The sequence below is a fragment of the Moschus berezovskii genome, chromosome 2 (assembly GCF_049115385.1).
Source record: "Moschus berezovskii isolate FMDL1 chromosome 2, NW_MosBer_1.0, whole genome shotgun sequence".
NCBI classification, from domain to species: domain Eukaryota; kingdom Metazoa; phylum Chordata; class Mammalia; order Artiodactyla; family Moschidae; genus Moschus; species Moschus berezovskii.
The window spans coordinates 130,185,143-130,210,894 of NC_142461.1; the positions used below are offsets into that span (position 1 = coordinate 130,185,143).

The window sequence follows — 25,752 nt, forward strand, 5'->3', positions numbered from 1 at the left end:
ACTAGCCTCCTGGTCCAGGAAAATATTTCCTCTTGTTGCTTTTTCCCATACCCAGAGTAACATTAATATTTAATACTTCAACTTAACTAAATCCAAATTATTTCATTTCTGATAAAAATGACCTCAGGAGCACTTGAGTTTTACAGAGAAATGTGCTTTCCACTAAAAACGTACCATTTATGCAAGATGACTGAATTATAAAAGCTGAAATAATTTTCTAAAATAGAAGTTTTGTTTTAGCTTTTATGTTGGGAACAATTTTGTGTGAATCGGAGTACTAACCAAAATGTAGGATTATTAGATAATTTCTAGTTATGCTTTTGAAAGGTCCATATGAGAACTATGGATAACTTTAATTTGATTGTAGTTCTGGCTCTGACAGTAATTAACAGGGTGAGCTTGAAATAGGTACTTACCCATGGGAGTATTAGTTTTCCTTTTTCTAAATTGCAGGAGTTGGATATGAGGATCACTCATGTCCCTAAACAATTTAGGATGCAAATGTTACTGTAAAATCAAACTGGTTCTGTGATGAGCTAGTTAGTGTCTGGTGTGCTGAAGCTATAATTTGGTTAATAATATTACCAAATATGTTTTTAAAATAAATCTTAAACCAATTTCTAGAATTTCTTAAAAAAATATTAAGTGCAAAAAATTAAAATCAATTAGTTTCTCACATTATTATAGGTAAGTAGGTAGCTGAGTATAGAACTAAATAAGTACCATTAATTTTCAAATATCAAGATGAAAACTTATTGTAATTTTCTAACTGTCTAACCTCTCTTGGGCATGCGCATACAGACTCACACACACACATGCAGTTGTATGCTTTTCTGCTGTTGTTATACACTTAAGATTTGGGACAGATGTAACAATGTCAGCTTCTTAATTCCAAAGGTGAGTTCTGCTGGAATTCTGTGGAGTGAAAATTGCTTACATTACTCAATTGTGAAAACATATGTTCTGATATTCTTTGGAGAAGAACTTGAATCTCATGCAGTTATAATCTAACTATTTACTCTGTTGCAGCTCTGAATCGTAAATAGTAATCTACAGATAGGGTTGTTACTCTTATTTTTTTTTCTTTGAAGAAATTTCATATTGTGCAATGCTGTGCTTGGTTGCCTACTCAATATGATAAACATTTTATTATCAGTTACCAGTTAAAAGAGTATTCAGTATTGGAGTGCCCGTTCTTTTATAGTCTTGACATTTCATTTAACAACAGTGGTATAATATAGCCAACACTTACTGAGTGCTCATTGTGTGCTCAACGCTGTTCTCAATAATTTGTTTAATCATTGTAACAAGTGTGACAGCTGTGCAGAGACATAAGTGAATGAAGCTTGCCCAACACCACCCAGAAAGGGTGAAGCCAGGACTTCAGTTCAGGCACTCTGGCTTCCAAGTTTGAATGCATAAGCAAAACACTGCTTCTCCAAATCCTTTAATGTCACTATACTTTGGTCAACTTAGATGATGTAAAAGTTAAAGGGCCTAAGTCTTTATGCCTCCTTAGTCTTTCCAGCGTCCTTGGTGAAGTTGAAAGCCTCATGCTGGACTTTTTCTTATGGTTGAGATGAGTGGAAAATCAGGTGTCTCATCACCCCAAATACACATTAGAATCCAGTTGATACTAATCAGTAGACTTGTATACATTTCTGAGCAAAATTAAGTCCTAGTGATATTTAAACATTACCTCAAGTAAGTTGCATCTACTTTCCTGTAGGATATTCAGAACCTCCACTGATCATCCCCCTGCTTAGTCTGCTTTTGCTGCAGTTAAGCTAATTCCAGGGGCTTCCTTGGTGGCTCCGTGGCAAACAATCTGCTTGGCAATGGAGGAGATGCAGGTTTGATCCCGGGGTTAGGAAGATCCTCTGGAGAAGGAAATGGCAACTCGCTCAAGTGTTCTTTCCTGGAATATCCCATGGACAGAGGAGCCTGGCGGGCTACAGTCCATGGGGTTGCAAAAGAGTTAGACATGACTTAGCAACTGTACAAAAACAACAAAGTAATTACCACAACATTGTATATATGTGTTCTCATAAAGAAGAATAATGGGTCACCGTGCTTCTGCTGGGCTTAGCTTATGGGGATCATGGCGCCCTGTTATTCTAGAGCCCCGTCTGAAGGAGTCACAACTTTTAATTCTTCAGGCCCCCCGGTTTTTGCATTCTCATTGGTCTTTTCATCCCTGTTTACTTTGGCAAATTCTTTTTAAATTTATCTTTAAATTTTCTTTTTAAATTGAATGCAGCTAATATCAGCGCTCACTGTATTCTATCTCAAAAATCTCTTTGCACAAAGCTCTCATGAGAAATATTTTTGTTCCAGCAAACATTTTGCTATCGCATAACTTCAGTCACTATTTTTACTACCTCCTACAACAGTTTCCTTGCTGCTTGACTTGGAAGCCAGTGTCACATATTTTAAGTGTTGTCACAGCAGTACTTTAGCACCTTGGTCCCATCTCCTGTAGCATCCAGCCGTCAGTAACAAGTAAGCCTGCTCTCTATCTGTTGCTTTCATTTTGACCCTGTTGGGCTTGACTTGGTTCAGCTTTAAGATTTTTTCTCATTCTAGAACCTAGGTTAAAAGAATAGCAAAACTTTAGGATACTTTTCACTTAGAAGACCTTAGCAGAGGACAGGCAATGTATACAGTCTCATTTAAGGTGCTCATATTTCACTGGGCACAGCAAGTCAACTAATTAAGCCTAACAGGGGTAGGGAAAATATTTTCCATCCACAGAGAAGCCTGCCGTGGGAGGGGAACAAATTAATAGACCTGTGTACACATCTTTAATCTGCCTCACCCGGGATAGGACACAGGTGAAAGTCTGACCTAAAGTAATATATTTTCTCTTTGTTTATTTTGAACTATTTAGGGTCAGGTATAAATGGAGATTCAAAGGACATAACTGCCTACCACACAGTATTTCTTACAGCCATATTAGGAGGAACAATAGTCATTGTCATTGGATTTTTTGCTGTACTTCTTTGTTATTGCAGGTAAGAACAATAGTAATGTGTGTGAACACAAAACTGTCTGATTTTAGTGTCATGTAAGTTCTGTGTATTACAAAGTTTGTAGAAAGCAATGGTTTGATGTTTAAAATATAGATTAAAAACAAATATTCTAACAGTATCATTATATATATATATATAATAAACATGAGATTTTTTTTTTTAATGAAACCTTCTAGATAAGTTCGAAACATTTTTTTTTTTGCCTTCTCTTCTACTCTAGGGATAAGTGTGGTACTCCACAGAAAAGAGAAAGAAATACCACTAAGCTTGAGGTCCTCAAGAGAGACCAGACAACTTCAACAACTCACATAAATCACATCAGTTCAGTCAAAGTTGCATTAAAGACTGAGGACAAATCACAGTTATTCAATGCCAAAAGCTCCTCATACAGCCCTCAGAAAAAGGAATCATCCAAGGTGGAAGCAGAAGAAAGAGTTTCCATGGTGAAAACTCGGGACAATTTAAAAATCTACAACGAAGATGTTTCGTTTCTATCAGTCAATCAAAATAATTACTCCAGAAACCCAACACAGTCTTTGGAGCCCAATGTAGGGTCCAAACAACTTAAACATGTTAACAACAATATGTCTTCGTCTCTCGGTGATACGCAAGAGGAAAAGAGGTATCTCACAGGTAATGAAGAGGCATATGGGCATTCCCACATTCCAGAACAGATCATGCACATCTACAGCCAGCCCATAGCCATCCTACAAACATCTGACCTCTTCCCCACTCCAGAGCAGTTGCATCCTGCTAAGTCGGCTACTCTTCCAAGAAAGGGACAGTTAGTCTATGGCCAACTGATGGAGCCAGTAAATAGAGAGAACTTTACACAGACATTACCGAAAATGCCAATGCATTCTCATGCCCAGCCCCCAGATGTCAGGGAAGAGAATATCCCACTGGAAGGTCAACAGAGTTTGCCATCCCAAACTTCAGATTGGAGCCGGTATTCAAACAGCCTCCTGGAATCTGTTTCTGTTCCTGGAACACTAAATGAAGCTGTTGTAATGACTCCCTTTTCATCGGAGCTTCAAGGGATTTCCGAACAGACCCTCCTGGAGCTGTCCAAAGGGAAGCCCTCCCCCCACCCCAGAGCCTGGTTTGTGTCTCTTGATGGGAAGCCGGTCGCACAGGTGAGGCACTCCTTCATAGACCTGAAAAAGGGCAAGAGGGCCCAGAGCAATGACACGAGTCTGGACTCTGGGGTGGACATGAATGAGCACCACTCAAGTAGAAAACTGGAGAGGGAGAAAACGTTCATCAAAAGCATGCATCAGCCTAAGATCCTTTACTTAGAAGACTTAGACCTGAGCAGTAGTGAGAGTGGAACCACTGTCTGCTCTCCAGAGGACCCAGCTTTAAGGCACATCCTAGATGGAGGGAGTGGAGCTATCATGGAGCACCCTGGGGAAGAGTCCCCGGGAAGAAAAAGCACCGCTGAAGATTTTGAAGCCAATATATCCCCCACTAGAAAAAGGGGCAGACCACCACCACTAGCCAAGAGAGACAGCAAAACTAACATCTGGAAGAAGCGAGAGGAACGCCCTCTGATTCCCATAAATTAACACCAAGAGTGGTTGTGTGTCTGTTCTCGTGTTGTTTATTCTTGCTTTTTATTGTAAATTGCTGTGTGAACTTCTGAAGAAGCTGAGACTGAGCAATCTCATGGTCCCTGGACATGTCTCAGGCAGAGTAAATAGTAAAATGGTAATTCAGTAGTGAGAAAGATACCAAGAAATGCTTTTTTCTGGCCTATGCTTTTTATTTATTTTTGGGTGATGAATTTGAAGTATCTGAGGGTTCAAAATGTAAAATAGTATCTGAAATTCTTGCTCAGTTATCAAGTTGAGCCCTGACTCTGAAGAATAACAGTGAAAAGTATACTCCTAAAGTTGCTTTCAAAAATATTGCTTCTGCTTTGACTACCCCTGTGAAACATTTAGAAATGAAACTGTATTACTCTTGTGAAATGTTACTATTATATTCTCCACTGCATATACTTGAAAATAACTGGATAAATGTTCTGGATTGATGTTATTCTAGAGTTCAAAGGCCAAACCACATTTTCTTTCATTCTTAAACAGCATGTATATTGTATCAACCCAAAAGTAAATTCCATACTCACCTAAGATGGGCAAGAAGCTGCTTGATTGTTAGAGAGGAAAATGCCAGCTCTTTGGCTGTTTTTGGATAAAACTTCACAGAATAAAATGGTGTTAGTTTATCTAGAAATCTGAGAAATGAATGTTCTGATACTGAATTTTTATTTAAAAATTTCTTACCCCCTTCCCCATCACCAAAAGGGAAGTGAGCTTAGCTGTCAAGAAATTTTTTTTACCAGTCTTTAAAAAAAAAGTCATTCCTCCCCCTCCCCAATCTTTAAGGCTCACTGATACATATAGACTGAAATCAGTTTTAAGATATTTCTATTCAAAAAAAGTCACTTAAACTATTAAACTTGATTTTTAAAAATCAATGAGTTGAAAGTTTCTTGTAAACATCCAAACTTAAAATGTGTGGAGCTAAAGGAAATAAACATTTCAATTTTTTCTGAAATGTCAAGCAGAAAAAACGTGCCATTTCTCTTGAGATTCAAGAATACCTTCAGGATTCCAGGTATACATCCAGATTTTTTTGTTGCTGACATTCTAAAAAATGTTTGGAAACAACAGTTTCAATTTCACAGGAAAATTAAAAGATTTTTCTTAAATCACTTAAATGCTTTTAAGTTATATAACATTTTTCCAGGTTTGGAAGTAATATATTCTTTTCATCATAGCAGAGAATTAGTGTGAACACATTCAACAGCTATTTTAATTTTAAGTGCTTTCAACTCTGAATTATCATTCATGTCCTAAAAATGAAACTTTGTTAATTAAAATCAACTCATCTCATTTTTCTTAAAATTTCCATGAGGGCAAATGTCTGAAGCAGCTTACCCTTTTCCTTAGGGGTGAGGGAAATGAAACTAAATTGCTTTATTTCTCATTCACTGCTAATTAAGATGGGAGCAACATAGAGACCCAAGGCACATAAACAAGTTGTAAGAACTAAAATTAACCACATTAGCTTCAGTCAAACTGTAGATAGATATACAACAAAAGACAACAGCTTTTCCGCCCAAGACAGTAGACTTCAGCCAGGTTTTTCCTGTAACCATTTCTGAAGCATATAATCTGTCAGATAACATTCCTTTCTGTATTAACCCAAAGAATTTAAAGATCTAGGTAAAAGTTTGCAATGTTCTACCCCAATCCATAGAAGAGAGAAATGTTATGGTTAATACCTACATTTACTTTTTTGAGGGAGGGGTGATAAGTTCCAAAATTAGATGCAGTTTCTTACTGGTTTTACACAGAAAGATGTATTAAAGGTGACATAAATGAAAATGATTTGGAAAAGGTTAAGGAGTTAGTGCTCTGCTGAAGTGCCTTTGATATAGACTTGCTTTATTAGAAGGATATGATAACATCTTTCTTAAATGTGCATTTTCTTTCTGTTAGCCAAATTAAACAGATGTGCAGTTTTTATTAAAAATATAGACTTAGTGTTTCACGTTGGAACAATGAATTTTGCATGCCAGTAACATCACTGTGTATTTCTTTTTTCAATTTAGTTTATATTGATAACATTATGTTGGAATGAAGTTAGAAACTATATAGTAATATACTGAACTTTGACATTTTAAGTGTATATTTTTCCCACCCTTAAAAATGTTCACTCTCTCATCTTGGTAATGGAATACACACTTTGATATAAGGGTATGCCATTAAGGTATGCCACTTGCTCATTCTTGTGTAAAGGAGACGAGAAGATGTATCCCCAAGGGCTTTTCTAGAAATACTTTTATTGGTTTCAGAATAAAATCTTATTTTTTTATACACTGCACATTCTGTTCTCAATTGGGAAGTATAGGTAATTTATCTTTTTCTAATGATCCAAAATGTGTAACTTCTCATTTGTGAGTGGTTCACAAATTTCCTGTTAAAGAGCTGAAGCCATCTACTTTTTCTTAAACCAAGTGATAATAAACCGGCAATATTCACAACTTTCTTAAAATTTTTAAATTGAAAACCACCACAGATTTTTGCAAATGAAAACCTTGAGAATTTTAGTCACAAATTGTTAACATTTGTGGATCCTTTGTATATACTTTGGATATAACTTAAAAGCAAAATTATCCCTCAAGGAACTGATTAATTTACTAAAGCACAGCTATATGTATTTTTGAATACATATGATCTTGAATTTGTAAAATCCATTTGTATGACATTTATGCAATTGTATAGGGATTACACCCTTTTATAATACACAGTATCCCACGAAGGTCACAAATGTTGAGGAATAAAAGCACTTCTTTGCTTTGGCAATCATTTTCAGATCACTTTCTGTATGTTTGAGTCCTCTGGTATCAATACATAGTATAAAGTTTTGGGGATCTTTGGGTCAAATGATGTCCCTCAAAACTTCCAGGAAGGTGAAGCTCAAACTTACATATTCATTTATAGGGAATGAGTTACTCCTTTCTTCATGTACTAGAGTTGTAAAGAATTTAACTATGTTAATTTCCATCTCAAAACTAGAGTTGACATTTTGCTCTCTGTTTGCAGGTGTTTCTATCTTTTGTATTCTCTCTTCAGAGGAATCTCACATTTCAGTGTATTTATGCCATCACTACTATATTTACTGCTGGAAACTGTTAAAAATCTGAAGATTTGTAAAAATGTTAAACAGTTCATTAAAAATAATAAAATCTAGAAATGTACCTGATGCACTGTTTTATTTTGGGTAAACTATGAAACATTCCTTCCTAAATTGTTATTTAATCTGGAGGATGAATATTCAATTATTTTCTTGATTACACTCCCTATAGTAAAATAAATATTTGAATACCCTATGTTTATATAATGAACTTGATTTCTTTTTGTATTTCATGTTCTCCAAAGTTCACATTTTGACTATTAAAGCTGAATATAGACAAATCATTTTTCCATTCAATGAGAAGACTTTTCAAGATAATGAAAATGAAAGTGTTAGTCTCTCAGTCATGTCCGACTCTGTAATCCCATGAGCTGCAGCCTGCCAGACTCCTCTTTTTATGGGATTCTGCAGGCAAGAGTACTGGAGTGGGTCAGTCAGTCAGTTCAGTCGCTCAGTCGTTTCCGACTCTCCACGACCCCATGAATCACAGCATGCCAGGCCTCCCTGTCCATCACCAACTCCCGGAGTTCACTCAAACTCATGTCCACAGAGTCAGTGTTGCCATCCAGCCATCTAATTCTCGGTCGTCCCCTTCTCCTCCCACCCCCAACACTTCCCAGCATCAGAGTCTTTTCCAGTGAGTCAACTCGTCGCATGAGGTGGCCAAAGTATTGGAGTTTCAGCTTTAGCATCAGTCCTTCTAAGGACTGATCTCCCTTAGAATGGACTGGTTGGATCTCCTTGCGGTACAAGGGACTCTCAAGAGTCTTCTCCAACACCACAGTTCAAAAGCATCAATTCTTCGGCAATCAGCTTTCTTCACAGTCCAGCTCTCACATCCATACATGACCATGGGAAAAACCATAGCCTTGACTAGACGGAGCTTTGTTGGCAAAGTAATGTCTCTGCTTTTCAATATATTATCAAGGTTGGTCATAACTTTCCTTCCAAGGAGTAAGCGTCTTTTAATTTCATGGCTGCAATCAGCATCTACAGTGATTTTGGGGCCCCCAAAAATAAAGTCTGACACTGTTTCCACTGTTTTTCCATCTATTTCCCATGAATTGATGGGACCAGATGGGAGTGGGTAGCCATTCCTTTCTCCAGGGGATCTTCCTGACCCACGGATCGAACCCTAGTCTCCTGTACTGCAGGCAGATTCTTTACCATCTGAGCCACCCAGGGAAGCCCAGACAATATGACAGATATTTTGGGAGTTGCAGTTTTTATATTCTAAGTAACAAACAATAGAGTAGAGTTGGACACCCTCCCATATCCCCTGTAAAAATAAAATTCTTTTAGCTTTAAAGCTAAGACTAATGATAACACTAAGGCTGTTTGCTCAGTTAATTGAACAGTGCTTAGGTTCATGTATTGGGTTGGCCAAAAAGTTCATTTGGGTTTTTCCAGATTATAGAAAAAAAACAAGAGTTCCAGAAAAGCGTCTACTTCAGCTTCATTGACTAGGCTAAAACCTTTGACTATGTGGATCACAACAAACTAGAAAATTCTTAAAGAGATGTGAATATCAGACCACCTTACCTGCCTCCTGGGAAATCTATATTTAAGTCAAGAAGCACCAGTTAGAACCAGACATGGAACAATGGACTGGTTCAACACTGGGGAAAGTGTACATCAAGGCTGTATATCGTCACCCTCTTACTTAAATGCAGAGTACATCATGTGAAATGCCGGGCTGGATGAAGCTCAAGCTGGAATCAAGATTACAGGGAGAAATATCAACAACCTCACATGTGGCGGAAAGTAAAGAGGAACTAAAGAGCCTCTTGGTGAGGGTGAAAGAGTTAAAAAGCTGGCTTAAAACTCAACATTCAAAAAACTAAAATCATGGCATCCAGTTCCATCACTTCGTGGCAAATAGATGGGGAGAAAAGTGGAACCAGTCACAGATTTTGTTTCTTTGGGCTCCAAAATCACTGCAGATGGTGACTGCAGCCATGAAATTAAAAGACACTTGCACCTTGGAAGAAAAGCTATGACCAACTTGGACAGCATATTAAAAAGCGGAGACCTTACTTGGCCAAAAAAGTCCCTCTAGTCAAAGCTATGGTTTTTCCAGTAGTCATGTATGGATACGAGAGTTGGATCATAAGAAGGCTGAGTGCTGATGAATCGACACTTTTGAGTTGTGGTGCTGGAGAAGACTCTTGAGAGTCCCTTGGACAGCAAAGAGGTCAGACCTAAAGGAAGTCAGTCAAGGAATCAATCCTAAAGGAAATCAACCCTGAATATTCATTGGAAGGACTGATGATGCTTCAATACATTGGCCACCCGATGTGAAGAGCTGACTCATTAGAAAAGACCCTGATGCTGGGAAAGATTGAAGGCAGGAGGAGAAGGGGACGACAGAGGATGAGATAGTTACGTGGCATCATCGACTCAATGAGTCTGAGCAAACTCCGGGAGATGGTGGACAGGGAAACCTGGCATGCTGCAGTCCACGGGGTCGCAAAAATTTGGACACGACTGAGTTACCGAATAACAGCAAAACCTGACTTCCATGTTTTTAGGCATTTTGTACAAGTTATATAAATATGGTACCAGAAATAACTTTGGTCAGTTCTAGTGGGAATTGTGCTCTGAATACACTCATAAATACAATGGAGATTATAATCCTTTCAACACTGGAGTTGAAATAGACACTTCAGTTTGGATCCCTCCCAAGGGCAAGCCAGGCCATAGCCACCTTTGTCAGGTCCTGGACTCCATCTAGGAGAGTATAGAGTCTTAACAGAAATGATGCAGCCCCTGGAGGAGTCATGCAAGACCCAAACTCATATGAAATTGGTTGTAATAGAAAATAAGATTTCATAAATCATAATGAGAAATTTAGCTGCCAAAAAGATTGAAGTCCACGAGTTGTTCATCACATTCTCAAGGGAAATTAATGTGTAGGAACTATAGAAAAGGAAAGGGATGGTGTTAGGAGGTATTTGACAGCTAATCAGGGATCCTTTAGCTACATGCTGGAAAAATGTTAAAGTATATGGCAGTGCTGCTTTATCTAGACCATAAAATCACCTTTTAGCTTTCTTTTTATAGATGGATTTCTTTATCCTAATATGCAGTGAGACAGCTTAATTCCAACAGTAAACTCTCTAAATCAATTGTGGGGTTAATTTCTTTTGTCTTTGGTTTTGATATGTTTTCTCTATCAATATTTTTCCTTTGACTTGTTTTCTTTTTCCCTTTATTTTGAGCCTCTATTTAATATGGAACTCTGGACCTGGAACTGGACTCTGTCCAGTGAGTTTACTTTTTTTGATAAAAGCGTTTTCAGTTTGACTAGAGAAAAACTGATTTCTAGACAATCACAATTTATAATGTTAAGTACCAAAAAGTTAGTATTAATAAAACCAATTATAAGTGATGGAGAAACATCATTAGATACATATGGAAAGTTTCTTAGGGGAAAAGTAACTGTTTTCTCTCTAAGATAGCTAAGCTTAAAGGTCACATTTTAAAATTATCTGTGGTGTTTGTCAAAACATTGCAATACAATTTTTCTCCACTTTGCTATAGTAGATGACTATCTGTCTATTTCTGTTGGGAAAGTTTACATGTTGAGAAGTAAATGGTATTTTTTAAATCTGGTGGCAAAACCTCTCTTGATTGTACCTTATACTTCCTGTTTTTCAAACCTACATTTGCTATGGTTGTAAATATTCAAATTTCCCACATGATTTAGTCTTTTTTTTTTTTCCTTCTTGTTCTTCTGGTTGACTAGAAGTTTCATAATTCATATATTTACTAGTTCTAATCCCTGTAGACCTTATTAAAACACTAGACTAACTCCAGACAGTCTGATTCAAAACAAACCAGATAATTGCATTCCCAGGAGTCTCTGGACTCTTAGTTAAGAACATCTTGAACATCTTAGTTAAGAACATTTCCTAAATACTGTAATGGAAGGTAGAGTTGTAGCTATTAAACAATGTGCTTTACATATCAAAATAATTTTTATTTATATATCCCCATATTTCAGTCTGAAAAATAAAGATTTGTTTTATGTAGAAAATATTTTAAAGTGAATTTATTCAGTTTAAATTTATCTCTAATATCCAGTATTTTGAAATAAATACTACCTTGAAACCCTGATTTCTAACTTCAGTCAGTTCAGCTCAGTTGCTCAGTCCTGTCCAACTCTTTGCCACCCCATGGACTGTAGCACACCAGGCCTCCCTGTCTATCACCAACTCCCGGAGTTTACCCAAACTCATGTCCGTTGAGTCAGTGATGCCATCCAATCATCTCATCCTCTGTCGTCACCTTATCCTTCTGCCTTCAATCTTTCCCAGCATCAGGGTCTTTTCAAATGAGTCAGCCCTTCGCATCAGGTGGCCAAAGTATTGGAGTTTCAGCTTCAACATCAGTCCTTCCAGTGAACACTCAGGACCAATCACCTTTAGGATGGAATGGTTGGATCTTCTTGCAGTCCAAGGGACTCTCAAGAGTCTTCTCCAACATCACAGTTCAAAAGCATCAATTCTTCGGTGCTCAGCTTTCTTTATACTCCAACTCTCACATCCATACATGACTACTGGAAAAACCATAGCCTTGACTAGATGGACCGTTATTGACAAAGTAATGTCTCTACTTTTTAATATGCTGTCTAGATTGGTTGTAATTTTCCTTCCAAAGAGTAAGCAAGCATCTTTTAATTTATGGCTGCAGCCACCATCCACAGTGATTTTGCAGCCCCCCAAAAAATAAAGTCAGCCCCTGTTTCCACTGTTTCCCCATCTATTTGCCATGAGGTGATGGGAACAGATGCTGTGATCTTAGTTTTATGAATGTTGAGCTTTACGTCAACTTTTTCACTCTTCTCTTTCACTTTCATCAAGAGGCTTTTTAGTTCTTCTTCACTTTCTGCCATAAGGGTGGGAGAAGGAAATGGCAACCCATTCTGGTGTTCTTACTTGAAGAACCCCATGGACAGAGGAGCCTGGTGGGCTGCTTGCTGTCCATGGGGTCGCACAGAGTCGGAGATGGACTGAAGTGACTTAGCAGCAGATCTGCACATTTTAGGTTATTGCTATTTCTCCCGGCAATCTTCATTCCAGCCTGTGCTTCATCCAGCCCAGCATTTCTCATGATGTATTCTGCATATAAGTTAAATAAGCAGGGTGACAATATACAGCCTTGACGGACTCCTTTCCTGATTTGGAACAAGTCTTGTTCCATGTCTGGTTCTAACTGTTCCTTCTTGAACTGCATACTGATTTCTCAGGAGCCGTGTCAGATGGTCTGGTATTCCCATCTCTTGAAGAATTTTCCACAGTTTGTTGTGATCCACACAGTCAAAGGCTTTGGCATAGTCAATAAAGCAGAAGTAGATGTTTTTCTGGAACTCTCTTGCTTTTTTGATTACCCAGTGGATGTTGGCAATTTGATCTCTGGTGCCTCTACCTTTTCTAAAACCAGCTTGAACTTCTGGAAGTTCATGGTTCACGTATTGCTGAAGTCTGGCTTGGAGCATTTTGAGCATTACTTTACTAGTGTGTGAGATGAGTGCAACTGTGTGGTAGTTTGAATATTCTTTGGCATTGCCATTCTTTGGGATTGGAATGAAAACAGACCTTTTCCAGTCCTGTGGCCACTGTTGAGTTTTCCAAATTTGCTGGCATATTGAGTGAAGCACTTTCATAGCATCATCTTTTAGGATTTGAAATAGCTCAACTGGAATTCCACCACCTCCACTAGCTTTGTTCAGAATGATGCTTCCTAAGGCCCACTTGACTTCGGATTCCAGGATGTCAGGCTCTAGGTGAGTGATCACACCATCGTGGTTATCTGGGTCATGAAGATATTTTTTGTATAGTTCTTCTGTATATTCTTGCCACCTCTTCTTAATCTCTACTGCTTCTGTTAGGTCCATACCATTTCCGTCCTTTATCGAGCCCATCTTTGCATGAAATGTTCCCTTGGTATCTCTAATTTTCTTTAAGAGATCTCTAGTCTTTCCCATTTTATTGTTTTCCTCTATTTCTTTGCACTGATCGCTTAGGAAAGCTTTCTTATCTCTCCTTGCTATTTTTTGGAACTCTGCATTCAAATGGCTCCAGTACATCTCTAGTACACCTCAGGACAAACTACCAGAAAGATAGAAACTAGCCCCACCTGTCAGTAGACAGGCTGGCTGAAGTCATCCTGAGCCAACATCTGCCTAAAAACACACCCCTTGACATGGCTGCCCACTGGAGGGACAAGACCCACCAATACCCACCAGTGGGTAAGCACCAGTCTCTCCCAGCAGGGAGCCTGTGCAAGCCCCTGGACCAATTTCACCAACCAAGAATTATAATTCCGCAGCCTGGGGAACAGAGATCACAACCACAGAAAGTTAGACAAATGAGACAGCAGAGAAATATGTTCCAGATAAAGGAACAAGATAAAACCCCAGAAGAACAAATAAGTAAAGTGGAGATAGGCAATCTACTTGAAAAATAATTCAGAGTAATGATAGCAAAGGTGATCCATGATCTTGGGCAAGAATAGAGTCACAGACAGAGGGCATATAAGAAATGTTTAATAAAGAGCTAGAAACTTTAAAGAAGAAACAAACAGAGATGAACAATACAATAACTGAAATAAAAAATAAACCAGAAGGAATCAATACAGAATAAATGAGACAGAAGAACAAGTAAGGGAGCTGGAAGACAAATTGGTGGAAATCAGTACCACAGAACAGAGAAAAGAAGAGAAATGAGGATAGTGTAAGAGACCTCTGGAACATTAAACACACACTCATTTACTTTATAGGGGTTTCAGAAAGAGAAGAGAGAGAGAAAGGGCCTGACAAAATATCTGACGAGACAATAGCTGAAAATTTCACTTAGTTGGAAAAGTAACACTTACTCAAGTCCAGGAAGCAGAGAGAATCCCACACTAGATAAATCCAAGGAGCAAGAGCCACATGTTAATCATATTTACAAAAACTGAAGATAAAATATTAAAAGCAACAAGGGAAAAGCAACCAAAAACATACAAGGGAATTCCCATAAGGTTACCAAGCTGATTTTCCAGCAGAAACTCTTTGGGACAGAAGGAAATGCCTTGATATATTTAAAGTGATTAAAGGAAAAAAAAAAAAAAACTATAACCAAGAATACTCTACACGGCAAGGCTCACAGTCACAGTCAGTGGAGAAATCAAAAGCTTTATAAACAAGCAGAAGCTAAGACAATTCAGCACCACTGAGCCAGCTTTATAGCACATGCTAAATGAACTTCTCTAGACAGAAAAAAGGCCACTACTGGAAAAAAGAAAATCATCCACACACAAACATGATATCAAAACCAGCAATCATGAGAAGAGGAAAGTACACATGCAGGATATTGGAAATGCATTTGAAATTAAGGGACCAGCAACTGGAAAGAATATTATGTGTGTGTGTATATATGGACTGCTACATCAAAACCTCATGGGAACTGCAAACCAAAAAGCTACAATAGATACACTAACAAGATAAACCAATCCAAATACAACAATAAAGATAGACATCGAATCACAAAAGAAGAAAACAAAAAAGGAAGGGAAGAAATAAGACCTGCATAACCAAATCCGAAACAATTAACAAAATGTCAGTAAGAACATACATAGCAATAATTACCTTAATAGAAATGAATTAAATCCTTCAACCAAAAGACACAGACTTGCTGAATGGATACATAACCAAAACATGTATATATGTTGTCTATAAGAGACCCAGATCTATGGACACATACAGACTGAAAGAGAAGGGGTGGAAAAATATTTTCCATGTAAATGGAAACCAAAAGAAAGCTGGAATAGCAATTCTTATATCAGAGAAAATAGATTTTAAAATACTGTTACAAGAAACAAAGGACACTACATAATGACCAAGGAATCAATCCAAGAAGAAGGTATACAACTGTAAATATATATGCACCAAACACAGAAACACTTCAATGTATAAGGCAAATCCTGCTGCTGCTGCTGCAAAGTCGCTCCAGTCGTGTCTGACTCTGTGCGACCCCAAAGACAGCAGCCCACCAGGCTCCCCCGTCCCTGGGATTCTCCAGGCAAGAACACTGGAGTGGGTTGCCATTTCCTTCTCCAAAGGCAAATCCTAATAGCCATTAAAAGAGAAATTGATGGTTACACAGTAACAGTATACAATAACAGTTACACAATAACAATAACACCCCATTTACATTAATGGACAGAATATTCAGACGGGAAACCAATAAAGAAACACAGGCCTTAAATGACACATTAGATAATATGAACTTAATCAATATTTATAGAACATTCCATCCAAAAACAAAATACACATTCTTCTCAAGTGCACATGGAACATTCTCCAAAACTGATCACATACTGGGTCACAAAATAAGCCATGGTAAATTTAAGAAAACTGAAATCATATCAAGTATCTTCCCAACTACAATGCTATCAGATTAGAAAACAGTCACAAGAAAGAAAAAAAGGTAAAAAAGCACAAGCATGTGGAGGCTAAACAATATGTTACTAAATGACCATGGATCACTGGAGAAATCAAAGAAGAAAAAGTACTTAGAGACAAATGACAATGAAAGCACAATGATCCAAAACCTATGAGATGCAGGGAAAGCAATTTTAAGAGGGAGATTTATAGCAATACATGCTTACCTCAGGAAACCAGAAAAATCTCAAACAATGTAACATTATACCTAAAATAACTAGAGAAAGAACAAACAAAACCCCAAAGGTGGTAGAAGGAAAGAAATCATAAAGATTACAGCAGAAACAAATGAAATAGAAACAGAGATAACAATAGAGAAGATGAATGAAACTAAAAGCTGGTTCTTGGAAAAGAAACAAAATTGATAAACCTTCAGCCAGACTCATCAAGAAAAAAGGGAGGGGGCTCAAGTCAATAAAATTAGAAATGACGAAGAAGAAGTTACAACTGACACCATAAAAATACAAAGAATCCTTAGAACTACCATAGACATGGATTTGATCCCTGAGTCAGGAAGATTCCCCAGGGTAGGAAATGGCAACCTACTGCAGTATTCATGCATGGAAAATACCATGGACAGAGGAGCTTCGTGGGCTACCATCCATTGCGCCACGAAGAGTCTGACATAACTGAGCACACAAGACAGGACTTTAAGCCACTATATGCCAGTAAAATGAACAACCTAAAAGAAATGGAACTATTCTTAGAAAGTAACAACCTTCCAAGACTGAACCATGCAGAAACAGAAAATATGAACAGACTAATCACAAGAACTGAAATTGGATCTGTGATTAAAAAACTCTCAACAAATGTCCAGGACCAGATGACTTCACAGGTGAATTCTCTCAAACTGTACTCAGAGAAGAGTCAACATCTATCCTTCTGAAACGCTTACCAAAAACTGCAAAGGAAGGAACACTCCCAGACTCATTCCATGAGGCCACCATCACTCTGACCAAAGCTACCACAGAAAGAAAGAGGTCAATATCACTGATGAAAATAGAAGCAAAATCCCTCAACAAGATAGTAGCAAATCAAATCTAAAAGTACATTAAAAGGATTATACACCATGATCAAATGGGATTTATCCCAGGGATTCAAGGATTCTTCAATATTCACAAATCAGTGTGACACCCCACATTAACCAACAGAAGAATAAAACCTCTATGATAATCTCAATAGATGCAGAAAAATCTTTTGATAAAGTTTAACATTCTTCTTTTTTGTTTGTTTGTTTTAACAAAAACTCCCTAGAAAGCGAGCATAGAGGGGACCTACCTCAACAATAATAAATGCCATAAATGCCAAGTCTACACTAACATTATTCTCAAAGGTGGAAAGCTGAAAGTGGGAAACAAGATGAGGATGTCCACTTTCACCACTTTTATTCAATATTATTTTGGAAGTCCTAGCCATAGTAATTAGAGAAGAAAAAGACATAGACTATAAATTGGGAAGGAAGAAGTTTTAACACTGTTACTATTTGCGGATGACATGATACTGTACATAGAAAATCCCAGATATGCTACCAGAAAACTACTAGAGCTCAATGAATTCAGTAAAGTTGCAGGACACAAAATTAATACCCAGAAATCTCTTGCATTCCTATACACTAACAATGAAAGATCAGAAAGAAAAATTAAGGAAGCAATTCCATTTTTCATCATACCAAAAATAATAAAATACCTAGGAATAAACCTACCTATGGAGGCAAAAGGCCTGATACAGAACATAAGACACTGATGAAAGAAATCAAAGATGACACAAACAGATGGAAAGATATGTTTTTGGACAGGAAAAATTAATATTATCAAAATGACTATCCTACCCAAGGCTACCTACATATTCAATGCAATCTCTATCAAATTACCAAGATTATTTTTCACAGGATGAGAACAAAAAGTTTACAATTTGTATGGAAACCAAAAGACCACAAATAGCCAAAGCAATCTTGAGAAAGAAAAATGGAGCTGGAGGAACCAGGCTCCCTGACTTCAGACTATACTATAAAGCTACAGTTCTCAAAAGAGTATAAAACACTATGGTACTTACACAAAAGCAGACATTTAGATTAATGGAACAGGATAGGAAGTCCAGAGATACACCCACACATTTATGGTCACCTCAGTCAGTCATTTCAGTTGCTCAGTCTTATCTGACTCTGCGACCCCATGGAATGCAGCACTCATCCTCTGTCGTCACCTTATCCTTCTGCCTTCAATCTTTCCCAGCATCAGGGTTTTTTCAAATGCGTCAGTTCTTCCCATCAGGTGGTGAAAGTATTGGAGTTTCAGCTTCAGCATCAGTCCTTCCAATGAACACCCAGGATTGATCTCCTTTAGAATGGACTCATTGGATCTCCTTGCAGTCCATGGGACTCTCAAGAGTCTTCTCCAACACCACAGTTCAAAAGCATCCATTCTTTGGCGATCAGCTTTCTTCACAGTCCAACTCTCACATCCATACATGACCACTGGAAAAACCATAGCCTTGACTAGACGGACCTTTGTTGGCAAAGTAATGTCTCTGCTCTTCAATATACTATCTAGGTTGATCATAACTTTCCTTCTAAGGAGTAAGTGTCTTAATTTCATGGCTGCAATCAGCATCCACAGTGATTTTGGAGCCCCCCAAAATAAAGTCAGCCACTGTTTCCACTGTTTTCCCATCTATTTCCCATGAAGTACACAGAAGAACTGTACAAAAAAAGATCTTCATGACTAAGATAATCATGATAACGTGATCAATGACCTAGAGCCAGACATCTTGGAATATGAAGTCAAGTGGGCCTTAGGAAGCATCACTATGAACAAAGCTAGTGGAGGTGATGGAATTCCAGTTGAGCTATTTCAAATCTTGAAAGATGATGCTGTGAAAGTGCTGCACTCAATATGCCAGCAAATTTGGAAACCTCAGCAGTGGCCACAGGACTGGAAAAGGTCCGTCTTCATTCCAATCCCAAAGAAAGAGAATGCCAAAGAATGTTCAAACTACTGCACAATTGCACTCATCTCACCCGCTAGTAAAGTCATGCTCAAAATTCTCCAAGCCAGGCTTCAGCAATACGTGAACCATGAACTTCCAGATGTTCAAGCAGGTTTTAGAAAAGGTAGAGGCACCAGAGATCAAATTGTCAACATCCGCTGGATCATGGAGAAAGCAAGAGAGTTCCAGAAAAACATCTATTTCTGCTTCATGGACTATGCTAAAGCCTTTGACTGTGTGGATCACAATAAACTGTGGAAAATTCTTCAAGAGATGGGAATACCAGACCACCTGACCTGCCTCTTGAGAAACCTGTATGCAGGTCAGGAAGCAACAGTCAGAACTGGACATGGAACAACAGACTGGTTCCAAACAGGAAAAGGAGTACGTCAAGGTTGTATATTGTCACCCTGCTTATTTAACTTCTATGCAGAGTACATCATGAGGAACGCTGGGCTGGAAGAAGCACAAGCTGGAATCAAGAGTGCCGGGAGAAATATCAATAACCTCAGATATACAGATGACACCTAAGAGGAACTCAAAAGCCTCTTGATGAAAGTGAAAGAGGAGAGTGAAATATAAGGTTGATACAATAAAAATTATTAGAGGAAGACATAGATAGAACATTCCAAGATAAACTGCAGCAAGATTTTCTTCAATCCACCCACTAATGAAAATAAAAAGAAAAATAGACAAATGAGATCTAATTAAATTTAAGAGCTTTTGCACACTAAAGGAAACCATAAACAAAGAAAAGACAACTCACAGAATGGGAGAAAATATTTGCAAATGAAGGGACTGACAAAGGAGTAATCTCCAAAATTTACAAACAGCTTATGCAGCTCTATATCAAAAACAGACCAATCAAGAAATGGGCAGAACATCTAAACAGACATTTCTCCAAAGACATACAAATGGCCAAAAACACATGAAAAGATGCTCAAATCTCAACATCACTAATTGTTAGAGAAATACAAACCAAAACTAAAATGAGTATCACCTCACTGTTCTGAATGGCCATCATCAAAGTGTCTACAAACTGTAAGTGCTAGACAGGGTATGGAGAAAAGGGAACCTCCTACACTGTTAGATTGGAAGATAAAGAAAAAAAAGTATATATATTTACGTATATTTGTATAACTTTAAATCTGAAACACATTGTAAATCAACTATATTTCAATAAAAATTAACAGCTTGCTTGGCATAGGAAATCACTGACAAAAGGAAGAGATAAACTTTTGAATGGGAGAAAAGATTTGAAAATTATATGATGATATAGGGTTAATATCCATGATATATTAACAGTTTACACAACTCAATACCAAAAAAATTAAAAAATAGGCAGAAGACCTAATTAGACATTCTTCCAAAGAAGATATGTAGATGGATAATCAGCACATGAAAAGATGCTCAACACTGCTGATCAGGGAAATGCAAATCAAACCCCAATGAGATATCAATTCACAGTTGTTAGAATGGCTGTCATTAAGAAGAATGCAAATAATGAATGCTGGCAAGGATGTGGAGCAAAGGGAAACCTAGTACTTTGTTAGTGGGAATGCAAATTGGTGTAGCCACTATGGAAAACATTATGGAGATTCCTCAAAAAACATAAAAATAGAACCACAATATAACGCATACATTTTTCTCCTGGTGTATAAAAACATAAAAATGAAAACACTAGTTTGAAAAGATATATCCCAGTGTTCATAGCATCATTATTTATAATAGCCAAGCTAAAATATGGAAACAACCTCAGTGTCCATCAATAGACACATGGATACAGATAAAAACACATGTGCACACGTGCACACACACACACTTGTACATACACATGCATACAATGGAATACAACTCAGCTATAAAAAAGAATAACATTTTGCCATCTGCAACATGATTGGACCTGGAGATTATCATGCTTAGTGAAATAAGTCAGACAGAGAAAGACAAAAAAAAAGTACTGTATGTTATCACTTACATGTGGAATCTAAAAGACAAAACAAATGAATGAAAATAATGAAACAGGAACAAACTCACAGAGAGAATAAGCTAGTAGTTACCAGCAAGGAGGGGAAGAGGTGGACAGGCATGGTAAAGGCAGGGGATTAAGAAATACAAATTACTATACATAAAATAAACAAGATACAAGGATATCACAGGGAATAGAGTCAATATTTTATAGTAACCTTTAGAAGGTTTATAATCTGTAAAAATATTGAATCACTCAGTTATACACATGTTATACACATGAAACTAATATATTGGTAATATTGTATTAAATCAATCAACTATACTCCAAAAAAGTAAAACATTTGAAAACTTCTGGCTGCCAAAACAATCAATTGAAGTTCAAAAATAATACACTTGAGAATTATCAAGATCACAGTCCTTTTTTAAATGCACTATTCTTTGGTGCATATACAGCATATAGAAAAATTAGGAACTGAGATTCTTTAAATTGTGCATTTGGAAAGTTTTCTCATAAAAGTGTACAAATTAGTGCTGTTGTTATATTTTATTTTCAAAATCCATGTTACATGTATAATGGTTTTATTATTTTATTTACAGTAACTATATAGTTAGTACTATAAAGAGAAATACTCAGAATCCAATTATTCGAAATCCTTCAAGCTAGGCTTCAGCAGTCTGTGAACTGAGAACTTCGAGATATACCAGCTGGATTTAGAAATGACAGAGGAACCAGAGATCAAATTCCCAAATTCTGTTGGATTATAGAAAAAGCAAGGGAATTAAAAAAAAAAATCTACTTCTGCTTCATTGACCTACACTACAGCATATGACTGTGTGGATCACAACAAACTATGGAAAATTCTTAAAGAGATGGGAATACCAGACCATGTTACCTGTCTCTTGAGAAACTTGCATGCAGGTCAAGAAGCAATAGTTAGAACCAGACATGGGACAACAGACTGATCAAAATTGGGAAAAGAGTACATCAAGGATGCATTGTTATCCTACTTAATTAACTTACATGCAGAGTACATCATGGGAAATGCTAGGCTGGATGACTCACAAGCTGGAATTTAGATTGCTGGGAGAAATAAACAATCTCAGATATGCAAATGATACCACTTGAGAAAGTGAAGAGGAACTAAAGAGCCTCTTGTTGAGGGAAAAAGGCAAGAGTGAAAAAGCTAGCTTAAAATTCAACATTCAAAAAACTAAGATCATGGCATCCAGTCTCATCACTTCATGCAATTAGATGAGGAAAAAGTAGAAACAGTGACATATTTTATTTTTGGGGGCTCCAAAGCCACTGCACATGGTGACTATGGCCACAAAATTAAAAGATGCTTACTCCTTGGGAAAAAAGCTATGACAAACCTAGACAATGTATTAAAAAGCAGACATTTTGCCAGCAAAGGTCCCTATGGTCAAAACTATGGTTTTTCCAGTAATCATGTATGGATGTGAAAATTGGACCCTAAAGAATGCTCAGCACCGAAGGACTGACGCTTTTGAATTATGGTGCTAAAGAAGACTCTTGAGAGTCCCATGGACAGTAAGGAGATGAAATCAGTCAATCTTAAAGGAAATCAACCCTGAATATTCATTGGAAGGACTGATGCTGAAGCTCCAATCCTTTCGCCACCTGATTCGAAGAGCTTACTCATTGGAAAAAACCTTGATGCTGCAAAGATTGAGGGCAAGAGGAGAAGGGGGCAACAGAGGATGAGATGGTTGGACAGCATCACCAACTCAGTGGACATGAGTTTGTGAAAAACCCCACGAGATAGTGAAGGACAGGGAAGCATGGTGTGCTGCAGTTCATGGGGTTGCAAAGAGTCAGATATGACTTCATGACAGAACAGTGAAAAATCATTTTAATAATTTTCATCTGTTCAAAAGTGATTTTTATGAAATTTTGCATTTGAAAGCTTATTAGATTCTTACTCTATTTTTCTTCTGCAAGGTATAGTCAGAATTTTAGCACTTAACAATTATTAATTTTTCATGAGAAAAATTAGTAAATTTTTTATTTTAATTAATCAATGACAGGCATGTGGATTTTTGGAAAATTAACATTATATTCTGGCGGTTTTATAAAATATAAAAGGATATTATTTCTAGCTTGAACATGTTTCTTTTAAATTTATAACTCACCTGGTGGTTTTTTTGGTGAGAGGAATTTTTGTTAGTATACCTTAATTATTTTATTCAGATATTATTGAAGTATCATTGAAACATACCTCTGGTTCGTGGTTGGCATTTTTTCAAATGAGAGCAACTACTTACAAATATTTGTATTTTCTTTATCTTGCTTCTTTATACTATAAGAATGATATACTAGTATATTACTTTATTAAAGATGCATTTGAAGCACAATTTGATCTTTAGTATTACGTCTTCTATTTCTCATTCTCAGGATTTTAATGTTTGAACATACTTCTCAAAAATGTATTTTAATTGTGAAACAGATGGCTGCAAAACAGTGCAATTTATTTAGAAATTGAAATCCAACTTTTAAACACTAGAGCCTTTCCAGTGATTTAAACCTCTGTGGTATGCTAAATTGTTTTTCTGTATGAATCAATGTTTTCTATTCTAGCTTGAAAGATGCTTCCTCTACTTCAGAGAGATCAGTCACTCACCCAGTAATAATGACATTTTAACTTGAAAGAAACTGGTCATTCTCTTCAAAGAGCACATTAAAAGTAGAATTTGTTTCATAGGAGTTATCACTTTGAAAAAAGCAGTTCCATCAGTTTTGAATCCTCTAATTGCTTTTGGAAATGTTCCTGCAATCATGTGTCACTAAATATTTCATTATAATGGCTAATCTGAATAAAATATTTATTACCATATGTACAAGCAACATGGTTTATGTATGCAGTTATTAATCATGATAATACTCATTAAGGTATTTATTCAGTATAATATTGACTCTATAAAAGTTAACTACATCCCACTGTTAAAATTTTGCCTTTACAAGCTTCAAAAAACATTTTCTAGCCATGATAAGAAAGATTAGTTTAAAATGGGATAATACAACATTCCCTCAATTAAATGCTGAGAGGGACTGAAAGAGGGAGAAGGAAAGAGAGGTAGAAAGAGAGAAAATCAAACTAGGAGCAAAAAAAATGTGGATTTTTTTGAACGTAGCTTTGACTCCTTATCTTGGGTGAAACATGAAAGTCCATTGAATGTCATTTTCCTCATAAAGAAAGCAGGATCTCCAAAAATTCTTTCAGCTCCTAAGCTCTGCGTCCGGGATGAAAGGCTGAGAGAAATTAGGAGACCACAGAAAAGGGTTTGAGTCAATCGCTGGCCTCCAGTCTGTTTTCACCCAAGTCCACCACTGTGATCCCCTCTCAGTCCTGGCTCCTTTTGTTACCCTTGAACAGCCCTGCTGACCACCAGCCTCCTGTTGACTTTAGCTCTTTCTGCCTCACTGTATGCTTTTCTGCCATAACACTTGGCAACACGACTGGGCCTCAGATTTGCTGCCAGCAGACAGACCCAGTTATTGCCATTGCTGCTGAGTTTCCTTGTGTTTTCACCCTCGCAGCCCTCTCTCCACCACCTCCACCAAGGCATGGCCACACCTGGGACCTCACTCAATCCTGCCCCACCTCTGAAATCTCTTCTTCAGGCATGATCTCGGATTCAAACTTCCTATTTTTGCAGTTTGCCTGCCTAAGTACTTTTCTTTGACCACTCTTTGTCTACTGATTCATTTACTCATTTATTTTACCTACAGGTCAGCATTCTCCTCTGTTCTCTTCTAATCCAGTTTAGATTTTGAGTCTCTCTTCAATAATTTCTTTGTTAAGGCCCCAAACTTTCTTGTCCATTTTCCTTTAATTCTAACTGCCTACCAAAACTGCAACCATGAATGAATCCAGCTCTTCAGCTTCAGCTTGCACATAGACTGCTTTGTGCAGCTAAAAATCATCCAGACAAGTCAGATTGGTAACAGTCTATACATTCAAAGTCAACAAACTTAAAAGGACCTTAAAATTGCCTGAATTTCTGTCACGTGTCAGAAGTCAGCTCCATTTCTATTTCTCTGAGGAAGAGAAAAGGTTCTTTAATCTTCAGTGACTGCAAACCTTTTTTTATTCACTCTCTGTTGATCTAGACTACAATTTCACTATCTCCTGCCAGCAAGTATTCACACCTGCCTACATCTATAATACCCCCACTCCCTTTCGTCCCTCTGTTCAGTGGCTATGTACCTGCCTCCTGCCATAGGCTGTTCCATCATCTGTGACCAAGATCCCTGTTACAATCAATCGTCACCAGCTGTATCTCAATGACACTTAAACATGTTTGGGTCTTAGCTCTAAAAAAATCCCTGAAACAAACACCTTCTTCCAGCTACTTTTATGTTTTTTATAAACTTCTCATAATGAGAGCTATGTATACATCCTGTTTCTATGTCTTCACTCACCATTCTTTCTACACCCCAACACCATCTGGACTTTGCTCCCACAACTCCACTAAAAGACTCCTAGCCATCATCAGGATTGCCCTCTTACGGCTAACGCAAAATTGCCTCCCTCAGTCCTGTTCTTACTT

At 37.4% G+C, this 25,752-nt stretch overlaps 1 protein-coding gene across 1 annotated transcript in view; it reads left to right on the forward strand.

The window, feature by feature from the left end:
- Positions 1-7,800, forward strand: part of FAM171B (family with sequence similarity 171 member B) — an 80,690-nt gene extending 72,890 nt beyond the window's left edge. Inside the window, exons 7-8 of the mRNA XM_055398310.2 lie at positions 2,891-3,014; positions 3,253-7,800. Coding sequence (XP_055254285.2) covers positions 2,891-3,014; positions 3,253-4,600 — 1,472 coding nt within the window. The 3' untranslated portion in view covers positions 4,601-7,800. The remainder of the gene's footprint in view (positions 1-2,890; positions 3,015-3,252) is intronic.
- The last annotated feature ends 17,952 nt before the right edge of the window (positions 7,801-25,752 follow it).